Below are 17,949 nucleotides of genomic sequence, written 5' to 3' on the forward strand. Positions count from 1 at the left end.
TGGTTGCGATCAAATATGTCCGTAAAAATGCACCTATCCAGATAAAGATAGCCAAAGACAAAGTAGTCACTGTGCCAACTCCTTTGGGACGTGGACCAGTCATTTACGGGAACATTATACTAATAATACTATAATTGTGCGCTTAGAAAAATGATACATTTATCCTACAGGATAGTAACATGCTGTGGAGCTGGGATAGCTGATTAAAACAAGGACAAATTGCCTTCCATTATGCTTTTTATTCCAGAGGGTATTGTTTCAGTCTATACACGAGGCATTCTCATAAGAATCTCGCCAAACTGGAATCAATTTATCAGTAAATATTGCCCTTTTACGTCCTTTTTTTGATCCACCATTTAGTGATGGACTGTGTGCTCCCTCAGAGATCAGCTGACAGGAAATAATGCAGCTCTGACTGTAACAGGAAGTAGTGTGGGAGCAAAAGGCAGAACTCTGTCCATTCATTGGCTGATGGGGCCTAGCATGTATGTGTGCCTTGGTTTGTTTGTGTGCACTGTGAATCCTATGATCCCATGGGGGCGGCCCTTAATTCTTCAGCAGAGGGAAACAGTTAGGGTTAAAGATAAATGCTTTATACAGAACTACTGGGATAATTTACATTTCTAATTTATATTCATATTTGGGTCTATATAAAGACTTTTACCAGCAATCATATTTTTATTAGGGCTGTTATTAGGCAGTCACATATAAAGGCAGGTTTCACTATTACAGGTACGGGATCTGTTATCCGGAAACCAGTTATCCACAAAGATCCGAATTACGGAAAGGCCATCTCCCATAGACTCCATTATAAGCAAATAATTCTAATTTTTGAAAATGATTCCCTTTTTTCTCTGTAATAAAAAAACAGTACCTGTACTTGATCCCAACTAAGATATAATTACCCCTTATTGGGGGCAGAACAGCCCTATTGGGTTTATTTCATGGTTAAATGATTCCCTTTTCTCTGTAATAATAAAACAGTACCTGTACTTGATCCCAACTAGGATATAATTACCCCTTATTGGGGGCAGAACAGCCCTATTGGGTTTATTTAATGGTTAAATGATTCCCTTTTCTCTGTAATAATAAAACAATACCTGTACTTGATCCCAACTAAGATATAATTACCCCTTATTGGGGGCAGAACAGCCCTATTGGGTTTATTTAATGGTTAAATGATTCCCTTTTCTCTGTAATAATAAAACAATACCTGTACTTGATCCCAACTAAGATATAATTACCCCTTATTGGGGGCAGAACAGCCCTATTGGGTTTATTTAATGGTTAAATGATTCCCTTTTCTCTGTAATAATAAAACAGTACCTGTACTTGATCCCAACTAAGATATAATTACCCCTTATTGGGGGCAGAACAGCCCTATTGGGTTTATTTAATGGTTAAATGATTCCCTTTTCTCTGTAATAATAAAACAGTACCTGTACTTGATCCCAACTAAGATATAATTACCCCTTATTGGGGGCAGAACAGCCCTATTGGGTTTATTTAATGGTTAAATGATTCCCTTTTCTCTGTAATAATAAAACAATACCTGTACTTGATCCCAACTAAGATATAATTACCCCTTATTGGGGGCAGAACAGCCCTATTGGGTTTATTTAATGGTTAAATGATTCCCTTTTCTCTGTAATAATAAAACAGTACCTGTACTTGATCCCAACTAAGATATAATTACCCCTTATTGGGGCAGAACAGCCCTATTGGGTTTATTTAATGGTTAAATGATTCCCTTTTCTCTGTAATAATAAAACAGTACCTGTACTTGATCCCAACTAAGATATAATTACCCCTTATTGGGGGCAGAACAGCCCTATTGGGTTTATTTAATGGTTAAATGATTCCCTTTTCTCTGTAATAATAAAACAGTACCTGTACTTGATCCCAACTAAGATATAATTAATCCTTATTGGAGGCAAAACAATCCTATTGGCTTTATTCAATATTTAATATATAAATATTTTAGCAGACTTTGGAGATCCAAATTACGGAAACCCTCATCTTTATCTGGGAAAACCCCAGGTTCCGAGCATTCTGGATACAGGTATCGGACCCCTTATCCGGAAACCCGTTATCCAGAAAGCTCCGAATTACGGAATGCCCGTCTCCCATAGACTCCATTTTAATCAAATAATTCAGAATTTTAAAACTGATTTCCTTTTTCTATGTAGAAATAAAACAGAACCTTGTAATTGATTCCAACTAAGATATAATTAATCCTTATTGGATGCAAAACAATCCTATTGGGTTTAATTAATGTTTTATTGATTTTTTAGTAGACTTAAGGTATTGAGATCCAAATTACGGAAAGACCCCTTATCCGGAATACCCTTGGTCCCGAGCATTCTGGATAATGGGTCACATACCTGTACTAGGTCTCATACCTGTAATATTTTGTAGCATAGCAAAGCTCCCATATTTGTTCCTGATCTATGACTCGTAGGTGGATGGGTGATTTATAGTAAAAAAGGGGGAGCCAAGAGATAGAATCACAGGGTTTCTGAAGAATTACATTAGAAATGCAGTTCTAAATTTTATTTTTAGAAATTACAAATACTATAAAATTTCCCTCACCCTGGAAACGAGGCATGTGTTGCTTTTGTACAAATAACGGGAAATGATAATAAAACAAATACAGATAGAGAAGCTAAAATCTATAAAATCTAAGAAGAAAACCAGACCAAATAAAATGCCATGGGCAACAATTAATCAGAGAGAGATGCTGCAAAGTGAGCAGACAAAGTTGCATGATAACTCACAATGGATTTGAGGGGAGTTACTGGGAAATGCACGGAATGCAATGTATGTTATACAGAGGCAGTTGAAAGTTACATAAATAAGAATACAGAATGGGGAGCAGTGTCTCAACATAGAAAATTGTTGGGAAATATATTCTTAGGATTTGTATTACACAGTAACAGAAATACTTGCTCAGATAGAAACAGGACATATGTGATACTGTATAGGGACTTACATTTGATCTAGTGGATTCATCTTATAATTCCTTAAATCATGTGTGCCACACAGTCATAGCCACATGTACAATGCATTGACCAATACAAGTTATATTACTACATGGGGGTGCTATTCATAGAAGGCACAATAGATTGTACATACACGTTCTGGGGGCCTATCTACTGAAATTTGAGGTTAAATTGTTTAAACACTTCAAGAAATACAAAAAGGGCAAAATTCTTTCAAATTTCTGTTTTCCAAATTAGAATTTTTGTGATTTATCTATCAAATAAATCTCAAATTTTACTGAAAAAATTTAGAATCTAAAACCTAGTGAGCTTCAATAGATGTCAATGTTCATTTTATTTTTCAAGTGTTATTTTTAAACTATATAAAAAATGAATAGAACAATACAATTTTCATTGCGATCAATTGAGCATACTCTTTCTGATTTGAATTTTTTCATAAATATGCTTGAGTTCATGAAACAAACAAACAAACAAAAAACTTAAACTTGAATTTCAGTTTGAACCTGAATTTGAAAATTAATACACTGGTCTCTAAGTTTAGCTATCATTTAGGCCAGGGCGTATGTTAACATGTATGGCCATCTTAAGAAAGGTTGGGACCTTTCTTAAGATGGCCATACATGTTAACATCAGCTCGCTTGGCAACCTCGGGTGGGCAATATAGAGCTGATTCAGGCTATTTCGGTCTTTTGGCCCTGGGGCCAAACGATCAAATTAGAACGGGTATAGGCGCAGTCAGATCCGACTAAATTTTTAAACCTGCCCGATCGATATCTGGCCAATTTCAGGCCAGATATTGGTCGGGCAGGCCAGTTGTTAGTGCCCATACATGGGCTGATTAGCTTCCGAGTCGGTCCCTTAGACCGACTCTGCAGCTTTTCAGCCCGTGTTGAGTTTTGGTGACTAATCTCCCTATGTGTCTTCGCCCTTATTGATGGTGTGACCAAGGAAAAGGTTTGTGATAGTAGGGGGGAGATTTACTAATCCACGAATCCGAATCCCGAAAGGGAAAAAATTGTATTGGAAATGAAAATTTTGCGAGTTTTTCGTCACCGTCGCGACTTTTTCGTATTTGTCGCGACTTTTTTGCCGCCGGCGCGACTTTATCGTATTTAGCGCGACTATTTCGTCACCTTCGCAATTTTTTCGCGGCAGCGACGAAAAAGTCACGACGGGGACAAAAAAGTCGCAGAACATACAAAAAAGTTGCAACGCCGATGAAAAAGTCACAAAAATACCGATCATTACCGATCATTACAAAAAAACCGCATTCGGACACCTTCGGACCGTTCGTGGATTAGTAAATCTCCCCCTAGGTGTCCATTTGCAGCAGGAAGTTTTGAAGGAATTGGATTGACAGCTTGTAAAAAAAAAAAAAAAATTCCAAAGACAATTTTATGAGCAATGTTCTGCTAGCACCTGAATAATGAAATAATAATAATGAAATAATAATAATCAGCCTCATCATGCTTCCCAGCTACTCATTCACTTAAACAGAATTTTTATAAATGAAAAAACCAACCACAACTGCACACTATGTCATTTTTCTAAGGAATAATAAATGGGGATTCTGTTTTATCATGTAGCTCGTGCATCAGCAAGCTGTTGTATAAAGGCCTGGCCAGCTCACAGCCTCAGCCCAAGCTCAACTTGACGATATCACAAAGATCACTGCTAAAGTTAAGTCATCTTTTACCCTCGCTTTGGCCGGATGCTTGACAGAAATCACGAAGCACTTCACTGATTGGTAAAATTAGCTGACATTATTAATTCATCTCATACAAGTGACCTTAATACCATTTTGAATTTCTGTGTTTGGTTCAAGAAACAAACACTGATAAGAGCTGCAAAGTGCCAAGATCCACACACGATATTCTTGTGATTACTTTTTGTTTATGGCTTCTCTCCAAACGTTTGTGTTGCCAAAATAGTGTCGTTTGGAGTTGTCTAGAAACAAAAGGTCTCTTTTGTACTTACCACTTTGTAATCTTTCCAGCCTCTCTGAAAATCGACACTCCCATCTTCTCTGTGCTGAATTACTGTCCAGCCTCCACCTGCCGTGTCCATGTTGCAGTAAACCTTGGGGGAATGTAAATCATTTATAAATCTCACAGTATCTCTTCAGTATTACAATTAAGGTGTTTGTTAACATTGGAGACAAGTATCACCAGTGATGTTGCCCATAGCCAAACCAATCAGCAATTTGATTTGAACGGTTACCTACACGTTAAAATACAAAAGGAAAGATCTGATTGGTTGCTATGGGCAACATCACCAGTGATCAATGTATATGCCCCTAAATATATACCTAGGAGTTACTTAACTGCATCTTAACATTCTGGACATATTTGCTTTTATGAGCACAGGTTACTACTTTCCTTAGGAAGAATAAAAACTTGTGTTACATGTCCCAGAGTTTCTAAGATTCAGTCTTTTTTGGTCATGCTGATAACTAGTGTGCCTTGACAGCACAGTCCTACTTGAGACTGCAGACATTGTCCATTGGATTAACAGAGGTCTTAGTTCATGAACTATAGAACATTAAATGGCCTTATAGTGATGTAGGATTGCTTATTATCTCAGTAAAAAGGTATGGGTTATACTATACCTGAAGTTATATACAGTATTACTAAGGGATGTCCAAGCCTATCTAACATCTGCAGTTTTGTAAAAAGATGCTTGTGAGGGCATTATAGGCAGATAGCAGGGTATTTTTTCCCCATAATGCACCAGAGCCCACCCCTTCAGATTAGAGAATGGAACTTTTATTTGAAGCAGCGTAGGGGTTTTTTCATGGTGGGCAGTGAGGTTTTGATGGCAGATTCTGTTAATGCCTATAAGAGGGGCCTGGATGAGTTCTTGAACAAGCATAGTATCCAAGGCTATTAGTGATACCATAATCTTCAACTAAATAGATATTGGTATAAACAGATGGGCTGTATATGTGAGTGTGTAGATACAGTAGGTCAGAAGAAGTGTGTGTGTGTTTATGTGCATTGGGGTTCAGTTGGAGGGGTTGCACTTGATGGACATTTGTTCACCTTGTCCTGATATGTATATAGCTAAAGTGCATTTATCCAAATTGGCTTATGGGGCAATTAGATAGATCACTACTAGTTTGGGTGCCTGCAGGTCCATTTCATTTCTGACTACAAACAACTGCTTTAAGGGGAACTCCACCCAAACACAGCTTTTTGAAAAGTAAACATCATTTCAAGCAACTTTGCAATATACATCAATTAAAAATATGCAGCCTTTCTGTGATGTTTAATGTAATAATATGATTTGGAACAGTTCCCTAAGCCCCGCCCCCTGTTCCCCTGCTGATCTGGCTGACTACTTTGTGACTCAAATTATGCAACAGTAGTCGCCTGCCCTCAGCCTGCCTTCAGCCTGCCTCCTCCCAATCCCACAATTCCCTGCACACATGCTGTGAATAAGGAAAGGAACATCACAGTTCAATGCTTTATGGGTCTGTAAGCCATTGAGATGTTGTTACAATTTGTAACATCAATGTTTTAGTCCCTCCTCCTCTGCCAGGATTTTTTAAAAAAATTGTATTTATTCATACATTTGAAGGAATAGATTACAGTGACAGGCATATAAGGAGTTTGTGTTGTGTGGGGCTCGTTAACAAATTTTGGTTCAGAAGCCGAAGTTCCCCTTTAAGCTCATTGGTCCGCCTTGATATTCATTATGTCAACTCAAGGGTTAATCTGAACATTATTGGGCTCTAAACATGCACACCCTTGAAATTGGTCAGAAATGGCAAATCTGTGCTGATATCGATTGTATTAGAAAACCAGACTCTAGAAAAAATGAAAATGTAGAGAGTTCTGCCATAAACGGAGAACAAATCAGCTTTGTTCGGGGGAATGCATTTACATTACACGCACTTAAAAGGATGTAAATAATTCCAGTGAAGCAGAAAAAAATTGCTGTCATTTGCTCTAATGTTTTTACCAATACCATTCTTCCATTTGAATCTACTCATATCACCCATTATATTGACAAATGCAATAAGCGTGATGTTTCTTGTATACAATATATACAATTTGGGCTCATCTAACAACCATACACTCGGGCAGCATTGTTGGCCTGTATGCAGTAAACCTTTGAGCAGCTCCTGTATATTTTCTACACACAACAGTTCCACGTTCTGGATTCTTTCCAACTGGAAATAAGTTGAAGTCAACAGTTGCTCATAAATAAGGAGAGGAACTGACAGAGTTGGACATTCTGTACAATGACTCTCAGGCTTTTTTTGCTCTAGTAGAAATGCCTTCAACACATCTGTAATTGTATAATTTGGTGTGATTTACAATGTGTGCAAAACATGCCCACTAAGAATTTTACATTAAATGCAGCTGCGGACGAAATGTAAATGTGAGCATCCACTGTGCATACATTTACCTTGAACTTTGTGGTCAAGGACACTTTCTCAGGTTCTTCTAAATAGGTCTTAAATGTGCAATAAAACATCGTTTCTCAGGAGGTGGTGCACCGAGATCTCAATTGTAAGAGGGGATCTGGCTCACCGGCTATTTATTAAAAGCAGCTTAAACTTTATACTTGAAGGTTATAAAATCTGCCAATCATACAAATAAAATGTTGTTTGTGGAACATACCTGAGACTGATTCGGAAACAGGTCAAAGAGCACTCAGGTGTAAAAGCTCAGATACGTGCCCGTGATGAATTTCATTGGCAGAAAGTATAGGATTTATAGTGAATAATAGTTCTCTGTCAAAAAGCCAAGAGGTGGTTTGGCCTAGCAGACCTTGTGTAGAATGACACCAGTACAGTGACTAGCCAAATGGCTACTAATGGATCCTTTGATAGCAGGGGCATATTATCAGGTTATTTTATAGCTTTCTACCCATTTATCAGAGACAGCTCTGCCAGTAGGCCTCCATACTACCAGGTTAGCAGGGCCCTCACTTCCCCCTGCAAAACAATTTTAAACCCATTGGTCATCTGAGCAGAGGGTCCAGCCAATAAATAGAATGGGGATAGTATTAAAAAATGACTCATGGTGTTCATGATTCACCCTCCTCACAGCCCACAAATCTCACTTTTACACCTCTTGGGGCCCCTAACTTCAATACTCCATGTTCTTCCCTGATCAGGAAACCCTGGGGGAACTATCAGCAGATTTTTCCTGTAATCCTATAAAAAAGCATCTGATTTGTCCAGGCTGACAAGTGGAATTGAAAGGGTCTTTATCAACCACTTACGTCTCCTTTTTGTGCCTTTGGCCTATCAGGCATTAAAGCAAAAACAAAACATCTATCTTCAAGGCTAATAAATCAGCTTAATCTTATAGAAATCTAACTAAACCCCAACAAGATATTCAAAATGACTTTTTACCTTTTTAGGTTCGGATACATTATTGATGTAAATAGTGTATACGCCGCTCTTGTTAAATCCAGCATGGAACAGATCCGAACAGTCTCTAAATGGCTTCTCCTCTTCCTTTTTCACATTCTTTAAGGTTACTGCAAAACAGAAAAACACCAATTCCCTTTTACAAATCAATATTATGGGTATAAGAACCTGATGCAAATATCTCTTTTGTGCATGTGTATGGGGTGCTAAAAGCTTGAGATTCTTAAAGCCAAAGAAGTCTGGCTTCCACTCAATTGTTATTATACATTGAAATGTTAATCAGGCCCCTCACTCAGCAGTACAATACATCTTTATTCCTATCCGCCATGCTAATTTTACTTACGTTTTGTGACACAGCAAACCTCTGCCCTGCAGTACTTAGAATCTATTTGTAGCGCCTGAAGTACAAGATGACTTGTTCAAGATGCCAAGAGCTGACACAGGAATAAAAGCCATGCCTGAATCCTATTCTAAGGAAACACATTCTAAAGGGGCAAATAAAGTCTGACAAAGGATCAGGCCAAAGACACAGAACTGGTGGATCAGTCAAGAAAATGCAAATATATAGAAGGGTGTGCATGCCAAAGGTACAGATTGCATACAATACTGACAGATACAGAAGGTATATGGGTTCTGCTCATTAGTGCTACTGAAAATCTAGTAACTGAACTAGTAAAAAATATTAAAAAAAGAAGGTAACTCTATAAACATCTTAATAAAAGGTGCTCACATGTTTGCACTAGAATCTAAACTTCCAGACAAAGAAATGTAGGCTGTGGTGTTGACCTGCCTCTTGGAATTACTGGTAGTTATTTAGGCAAATGTACTAGATGCATACCTCTGCTGCAATGGTTTTATTCTGGCCTACTAGGTCTATTAGCAGAGATGAAGGGTGCGGAGACATAACTATAACTACCTGAGAAACAGCTTTAGGTCTTCCCACAATAAAATACAGTATGGACTGGCTTCTTTAAGATAACACCACTGACAAATGTATGGATTCCTGCAGTCCATGCACTGGCAGCCTGATAATCCCAACTGATATCTATGTATCATGGATGAGTAGAATAATTTATTTGTTGATGCACCATGTTGACCAATGAATGGCACATTGGCAGATAAAGCAGCACTTCCTGCTTATTTGATCATTCAAACGAATGGAATAATCAAAGGAGGCCATGTTTAACCTGTTGTAAAGAATCCATCTGTTTGGTGCGCCAGCCAATCGGTCAAATACCATAAAGCAGTGATCCCCAACCAGTGGCTCAGGGGCAACATGTTGCTCACCAGCCTCTTGGATGTTGCCCCCAGTGTCCCCAAAGCCAATGCTTATTTTTGAATTCTTCCCTTGTTGGCAAGTTTTGTTGAATAAAAACAAGATTACCCCCTGTAAACTGATAGTGTGCAAAGAAGCTATCAGATAACCCATCACAGCCCTTATTTGGCACCTCCATGAACTTTTATGGTGCTTGTGTTGCTCTCCAAGTCTTTTTACATTTGACTGGGGCTCACGAGTAGGAAAGGTTGGGGATCCCTGCCATAAAGTATTGACCGCCTCAAATGATGGAATCTTTTGGCATTTGGTTAAGTGGCTTAACTCTATGGTTCTAAATTGACAACCTTGAGGTATAGGGAGGGAACTGAGGATTTTGAGACCTTCCTGTTAGTTATAACTTTACAGTGTACCAATGGGAGGCATTAGTGAGCCTTGTGGCCCCAAACATGCATTTTCTATGTAATATATATTCTAGATGCAATGTGAATCTTCAGTTATATTCAGCCCCTTTTATAATAAGGTATAACATTGTTTAGATACTATGATATGATATATACTATATTATAGTCTCCTTCCAAGCTTAAGATCAGTTAGAATGACCCTAAGTAAGTTATTAAGTGCTATTTTACTCATTCCAAACCAGTACATTTGTACTTTTTTCCAAAAATTGTACTCTGTATTGTAACCTAAATGAGTGACTTGTACTGAATTTCCATTTCTAATCAGAAGAAACAGCACTCTTGGTGATTTTCTATCCAGTGGTCAATGGGATTATTTTGAATAAATTCACTTCCTACATTTAATGCCTACTTATTACCGACTGACACATTATGGTAATTATGGCAGAATTTGTTTGGTTAAATACGCCACATGTGGTATTTAATAGCATTTACAGGATACAATGTAAATATCTGTGTCGCTAAACCCGAAATAAGAAATGCACATGGCCATTTTAATTACAGGGAAAAGAAAATATTCACAAGAGCTAATGGCATTGGGAATAAATGTCAGGCATTGGATTTGCTTTATTCCAGGGTAACCCTATACCTCATGTTTCTGCCGTTATGTGTTATTTTATGCGCGTCCATGCACAATACTCATTTGGCCCCAATTACTTAAAGTAAAAATACTCGTTGAGCAGCTAAGGAGTCTATAAATCTCACTGGGGGACGGGAACAATTTTAAATACAAGGAATGTGAAGGAAAGGGTGTGTGTGTTTGTGTCAGAGTGTGAAAGTCTGTATGTGTGGCTGTGTATACAAATACTGTGTGTGCATCGGGCTTCTTCTGTGGGAACGTCTGTAGAGCCAATTTAATAAGCTGTACAAGGGCAGTTATGGGTAACGACCAAACAGCATATTGTTTAGTTTATTACAAATGGATGATTGCATGGATGAAAGCAAAGATGAATTGGTTGCTATGGGTAATTAATATGGTACAATTTAGCACCATGTGAGCTTATCTGTGGGACTATGCTATTTGGTGGGCAAATCTAACCATGTTCTCATAACTCCTCATGTCTGTATGTTGGAATTTCTGTATGTGCTTGTAGGGGACCCATAGGGTTAACTTCTTTTATACCCTGTGGGAGGGAGATTTTTCTGCTAATCCAAGGGTTTAGGGATTCATTCTTGTCTCTGGTTTATATAATAGGAGGAGCACATAGCTCACACTCTTTGGTCTCAACCTATGCTGGGAGCCTGAAGCATAAGACTCCAGTATCAAACTTAGTCGGGTCTAAGGTGACCAGAAACCTTATAGAGAACTGTAATAACAAACTCATAGGAGACTGAGAGATAAATATGGGAGATTAGAAAGAGCAGTATTTCACCCCACCGAGAAGAAGCTACCAATTAAAATGTAGGGCCCACAGATGGAAAGGGGCTCTATTTTCTTCCTAGAAAGGCTTCATTTTACTGAGGTGTCTCCATACCGGTGAGGCTATTCCTCTGGGTTTGCTCTTTCTCCTAAGACTATTGGCGGTCCTATATTATATGAAATTGCTTATATGAATGCTTATATGAATGTTGCTATAACGTTGCACTCTAAAATTGCCTCAACCAGGTTTTTATTAAAGTTACCGTGGGTTAATAAATTATCTTCTAATTAAAAACCACTGGTGCTAGGATGATGCCCCCAAGCCCCTTCACCACGCCCCATGGCCCCCTGCTGTAACACCCACACCCCAATGGACTCCTGTTGACCGCCCAACCCCCCCCCAAATGCATGCATTATAGTCAGCAAGGGCCAGAGCATACTGAGATTTTTCCCAGTGTCCCGCTGGCCCAGTCCAACCATCCAACTAATGTCTAATTCTACATATTATAAATATATCTTGTATATATATATGTAAAGAGGTACAGTTCAGCAGTATCAAACCTTTCTTTTAACATCTAGCGATGGCCTATCTAAAAGAGAGGGTTCCGATGTAACTGTGTTCTATTGGGCAGCAGCTGTGATGCTAAAGGGATTTCCTTCAAACCTCTTTACATGTAACATGTTCAGTGTTGGACTGGCCCAGCAGGATACCAGGAAAACTCCCGGTGGGCCCAGGTGTCAGTGGACCCTCCTGCTCCTCACCATTTGGCCTGCTTCATGGTCATTCCCTATTTCTGAATGGGAATAAAGAGGAGAAATAGATGGAAGAATAGATGCTAGCATGTAAATAAAAGAGACTAGGAAAATAAAGAGGTTGGGTGAGGAAAGTTTGGATAGTGGGCCTATGGTCTAAGGTTTTCTGGTGGGCCCCTGAGGTCCCGGTCTGACACTGAACATGTTGTTTGGGTGTGCATGTCTGTACATGGTATGTATGTAACTGCAACTAATGTAAGAATGTTTATGTGCATGTTTGTGTGTGTTTTTGTGTGACCACCAGTTTATGTTGCAGATTAACAGACATGTGAAGGAACATGCAAGTCATTGTGGGAACTGCAGCTGTCATTGGAGGAGAGCTGCCTTCTACTACATTGACTTAAGAGTCAGAATCAGCAGAGCAGAAAGCGACAAACAAACACTGCTTCCAATTGCAATTCCGTTTAAAAATAACTTTAAGACCACTGAAAATGTTTAATTAAAGTAGCATTACAATTCCTTCCACTCTACACAACATATCATGAGCTAATAGTAACTGTTAGTAATAGGCCGATGGGACCATTATTCTGTTATTATGTGGAAACCAATAAGGCGCAGGGTACTGACCACAAGCCATACAGCAATTACAGGTTCTGGCTCATTTCAGCTGAAGCAGTGATTGAAAAAATTACCTTGGTAATAAGGAGCAGATTTCTGAAAATCTCCAGAAGAATGTTGGGAAAAATTCATTGTTTAGAAAAACAGAATGTGCTGACAAAGTCCAAGATGTCATTCATTTGGGCTAATTCTATTTAATGGCTGCAAACTCTCCGTCTCCAGCTGTGCTAACAGGTCTTTCAGTCAAACCCAGGATCTGTGCCTCATATAAATAATGCAGATACAGGTATGGGATCCATTATCTGGAAAGTTCCGAATTATGGGAAGGCCATCTCCCATAGACTCCATTTTTTCCCATTTCCCTTTTGCTTTTTAATAATAAAACAGTACCTTGTACTTGATCCCAACTAAGATATAATTACCCCTTATTGGGGCAGAACAGTCCTATTGGGTTTATTTCATGGTTAAATGATTCCCTTTTCTCTGTAATAATAAAACAGTACCTGTACTTGATCCCAACTAAGATATAATTACCCCTTATTGGGGCAGAACAGCCCTATTGGGTTTATTTAATGGTTAAATGATTCCCTTTTCTCTGTAATAATAAAACAGTACCTGTACTTGATCCCAACTAAGATATAATTACCCCTTATTGGGGCAGAACAGTCCTATTGGGTTTATTTCATGGTTAAATGATTCCCTTTTCTCTGTAATAATAAAACAGTACCTGTACTTGATCCCAACTAAGATATAATTACCCCTTATTGGGGCAGAACAGCCCTATTGGGTTTATTTAATGGTTAAATGATTCCCTTTTCTCTGTAATAATAAAACAGTACCTGTACTTGATCCCAACTAAGATATAATTACCCCTTATTGGGGCAGAACAGTCCTATTGGGTTTATTTCATGGTTAAATGATTCCCTTTTCTCTGTAATAATAAAACAGTACCTGTACTTGAGGTTTTTAGTAGACTTAAGGTATGGAGATCCAAATTATGGAAAGACCTATTATCCAGAAAACCCCAGGAGCTGTTTTCTAGTTCCTGTATGAGGTTACCTCCTCTGAGCCATCATGGCTGCTCCGATCCATATTAATAACTATAAAGATGCAGCATAATTACACCCCCTGTGCAAAATAACATTTGTCAACATATAAAGAAAAAGCATTTAAAAAGGGAAAGGGAAGTCTTCTTTTAAACAAGATGTATATATCACTCAATGGTGTAAAAGGGCAAAATTTTAGTCAGGATAAATTATTATTATTATAAATTGTAACATTTATATACAGAGTGCCAAAATATTTTATAGACGCCAACATACTGTATAGTAAAAACATAGAGTTCTAACATATCAGCATAAATGATCACCATGACATTTATTTGTGTAGTGCCAACATATTTTATAGATGCCAACTATATTTCTAGAGTTCCAACAAATCAGGATAAATTACAAATATTAACTGTGAATATATTCTGTATGTCAGGGCAGCAAGGCTGCCAGGGCCAGGAAATGAGGACTCTGGAAGAAGCTGAGCATTAGGGACTACAAATAGGCCAATCCAGTCATGTGGCACCTAAAGTTCAGGTCAGGCAGTGAACTAGAAAAGTCAGGAACAGGCCAAAATTCAATACACCAGCATTCAGGAACTAATTGCAAGGTAGACCAACAGTCTAGCCATGGTTTGTATTGCTCTGCATTGAGCCAACTAGGGCATCCAACTCCACAGTTCAAGATCCACTGATCTGAGGTAAGCCCATATATGTGAGACAAAAGGTGAAAATGTGCAACCGTGTTGGCAACCAACTAACGTTGGGTAGGACTCACAGCCATGATGGGAAGCATGACTGGGCAGCTCTTAGGTTGCCCTTCCAGACCTTCTTCTTTAAAGCCATCCAACTTAGGGAAGCAGCCAGAATACAATGGAACTCTTGTCCGAGGAGACAGTAACCATCCTTAAATCATAGGCCCCCTATCCCTGGCAATCATTCATCCTGACTTCAGATAACTTTTAACCTTCTCCTGGCCATTCCTTTCCCCTCCTTCCTAACCTTCCCAAAGCAATAAGGACATTTCCCCTGATTTAGCCAAAGCCTCATTCTAGGTTGCTCAGGTGTACATATTCCAATACCATTTCAGAGTGACTCACAGTGATTTCCATTGACGTCAAGCTACGGTTATCAAAATAAAGTGTGACATAGGTTTAAAGGGATAGTACAAAGACCTAGTTGAAAACATGAGTTCCTGGGAGGGCTTAAAACTGTGCAGGGTAGAGGTGTAAGTTCAGTTGCTTGGGGGGATGAGTTCCCTAATACCTGACAAGTCAATGTAACACAGAGTTGCTGTTAATAACATGTGACTCTGACATTTGCCTCAGAATACATTTCAGGGATGAAACAGAACACTGCGCTAATTTATGACAGTTTCTGAGGACACACCAAGATCTCTCCATTTGAGAACGGTTCAGTAGTTGAATCAGTCTATACATTTTGTCCTCGCAGACTCCAGACATCTGGTTTATATTGATATATTTTTAAACACATGTCCTATCTCATTTGTATCTTCCTATGGGGATTTACCATCTATCTGTTACTCGCTTGGAAACGATAACCAGGTGTCAGTAGATCACTGCGAACACACAGACGGCACCTACAGCCGAGCGGTTTAATGTCCATACACATTACCTACCACATGCTAGTCATTATTGCTATCAGTTTGAGAGATCTGCACAAAGCTATATTTAATGAACTCCTGTAAAAGTAGACATTCATTTAACCCTTCATAGATGAAACATTGTGTATCTTTGGATTAAGAACCTACAAGATGTTGAAAAGCAATTTGAATGTATGCACAGGTGGGTTTAAAGATGTGTTGATTGAATGGATTTATTATATTCTTTATTATATATTTTATAATACTCTTTCAATGTTTACAGTATGGAAAATACCAGATTTATTCTGTATGATGACAGAATCTAAAAAAATCTAAAATTGATTATCTGTGTTCAACGCCGGATTACAAATCCAGGCGCCTGAGGCCGCCCCCCTTTCGCGCGGCCATTTCAACTCCCATATGGAGCAGAGGGGAGAAGTCCCTATTGCTCCGTATGGCCGCAAAACGTCAACATTTTGTTGCGCCGTGGCAGCATGCCACCCCAAAAATTGTGCTGCCCTAGGCCTCGCCATAAATCCGGGCCTGTCTGTATGATTGTAATTGTAGTAATATAGGGCAAAATTAGTCCAATTTAAAAACTCATAGCAACCAATCTGGCAATTTTTTCATCAGTCTAACCAAAACAAACCCCCATGCAGTTTGTATTCTGTTTTTTAGTGACTACATGGAAGTACAAGTGCCTGTGTGGGCTGCTTGTCCCATGCAAGCCAGTTATACTGTTAATGGGATTATGTTATGAAGAAGGATCTAGGGTAGTGACCCCCCAACCAGTGGCTCTGGTGTTGCTTCCAGTGGCCTCAAAGTAGGTGCTAAGTTTTACATCTGTGGCTTGGAGGCAAGTTTTAGAAGCACAGAGACACATTTTTACTCCAAGCAGAGCCTCCTGCAGGCCAGCAGTCCCCATGGGGCTACCAAATAGCCAATCACAGCCCTTATTTGGCATCCCCAAAGAACTTTTTTCATGCTTGTTTGGCTCAGCAACACTATTTACATCTGAATGTGGCTCACAAGTAAAAAAGGTTGGGGTTCCCTGATCTAGGGGTACTTTAGGATAATACACTTATTTGAAGTAAGTAATTCCAGGTTATTGAGTTGTATTAAAAGGGCCATAGATTTGTGGAAGGAGATGGTCATTCTTCCCCTTTAGTAAGGCCCCATCTAGAATATTCAATGCAGTTTCTACGGTCTTCAAAAAGGTCTCAGTTATGAAGAATGGTTGGGATTGTTTACACTGGAGACATTTAGGCAGACCAGACAATTAACTTTATTCAATATGTCTATGAAGATTTTCATTCATCCAGGTCATGGTATATCTAGTATAAATAAATTTGAAGCAACTGGACTTACTAAACAAGTCCAGTTGCTTCAAATTTATTTATACTAGATATAACTTTATTCAAGTTAAATATAATCCATTTATTCAATAACAAGAAGAGAAAACATACTACTTATACATTTAGGGTGTATAAATAATGTTTAAAATGTTTTATACCAACAAATATGGAAAAGTGGTATAAAATAAATGGCTGATGTCAATGGGAAATTTTAAATTAAAAAGTGGTGTTAAGAGTTGTTTTTTTATGGCAACAAATAGCTATGCCACGGAGTTTTATACCCATATATTGCAGGAAGGGGGGTTGTGAAAGATTTACATTTAGAACATTCATAATTATGATGTTAAAATTGTCTTTAATGTTCCCATGCCACAAATCTGTTTTTTATTTTCCATTTGTTTTTATAGTATGTGAAAGCGAATCTAAAGATGGGTAAATTGGGATGAATGTAGTGTATTTTTTTATATTGTGCTCAAAGTACTCACAAATCTGCTATGGTTCCCCTAAGTATTCAACGTGCCAGTACTTATTAGAAACAGCACATTCCTTACTGCCTCTTTTTTCTGTTTCTTCTTATTTATTTGTGTTTTTGAAGATCTGAAGAACATTCACACACTTCTTTGAGATAACAAAAAACCAGAATGGAATATCAGTATTGTTAGCATCACTTCTCATTAGGTCCTTCATGGGTTTGGTGGGGAAAAGGGAGGTGACACCTGAAGAACAACCAAAAGCAACTGGTCCTTTCATCTCCCACAATGGCTGCCCACACATGACACTTGCTATTATAGTTCTTCCTGCCATGGCCTTTTCTTTCAGGCGTCATTTTCACACCATTTCAACTGTATTTAGCAACCAACAATGGTTGTCTGTTTTCCCATTTTATTGAAATAGGTTTTTCCCAGAAAATGCATCAGGGGCCTTTTAATTTGGGTTTGTATTGTTTTTACTTGTCTTGCACCATCATTGCTTTTCCTATCCAGATGTGTTATTTTCTAAAATCTATTATTGCATTTTATTATAACACTGAAGATCTCACATTATGGTGCACTTAGTAGAAACATGTATGTATGTATGTATAACTTTATTT

The 17,949-nt window shown here is 38.4% G+C and overlaps 1 protein-coding gene across 3 annotated transcripts in view; it reads right to left on the minus strand.

The window, feature by feature from the left end:
• Positions 1-17,949, minus strand: part of angpt1 (angiopoietin 1) — a 194,737-nt gene that overhangs the window by 48,938 nt on the left and 127,850 nt on the right. For all 3 annotated transcript variants that reach the window (XM_002938913.5, XM_012965206.3, XM_031904101.1), the window contains 2 exons: positions 8,371-8,498; positions 4,980-5,081 (listed from right to left, as the gene is read on the minus strand). In XM_002938913.5, coding sequence (XP_002938959.2) covers positions 4,980-5,081; positions 8,371-8,498 — 230 coding nt within the window. The remainder of the gene's footprint in view (positions 1-4,979; positions 5,082-8,370; positions 8,499-17,949) is intronic.

This window comes from Xenopus tropicalis, chromosome 6 (genome assembly GCF_000004195.4).
Source record: "Xenopus tropicalis strain Nigerian chromosome 6, UCB_Xtro_10.0, whole genome shotgun sequence".
NCBI classification, from domain to species: Eukaryota; Metazoa; Chordata; class Amphibia; order Anura; family Pipidae; genus Xenopus; species Xenopus tropicalis.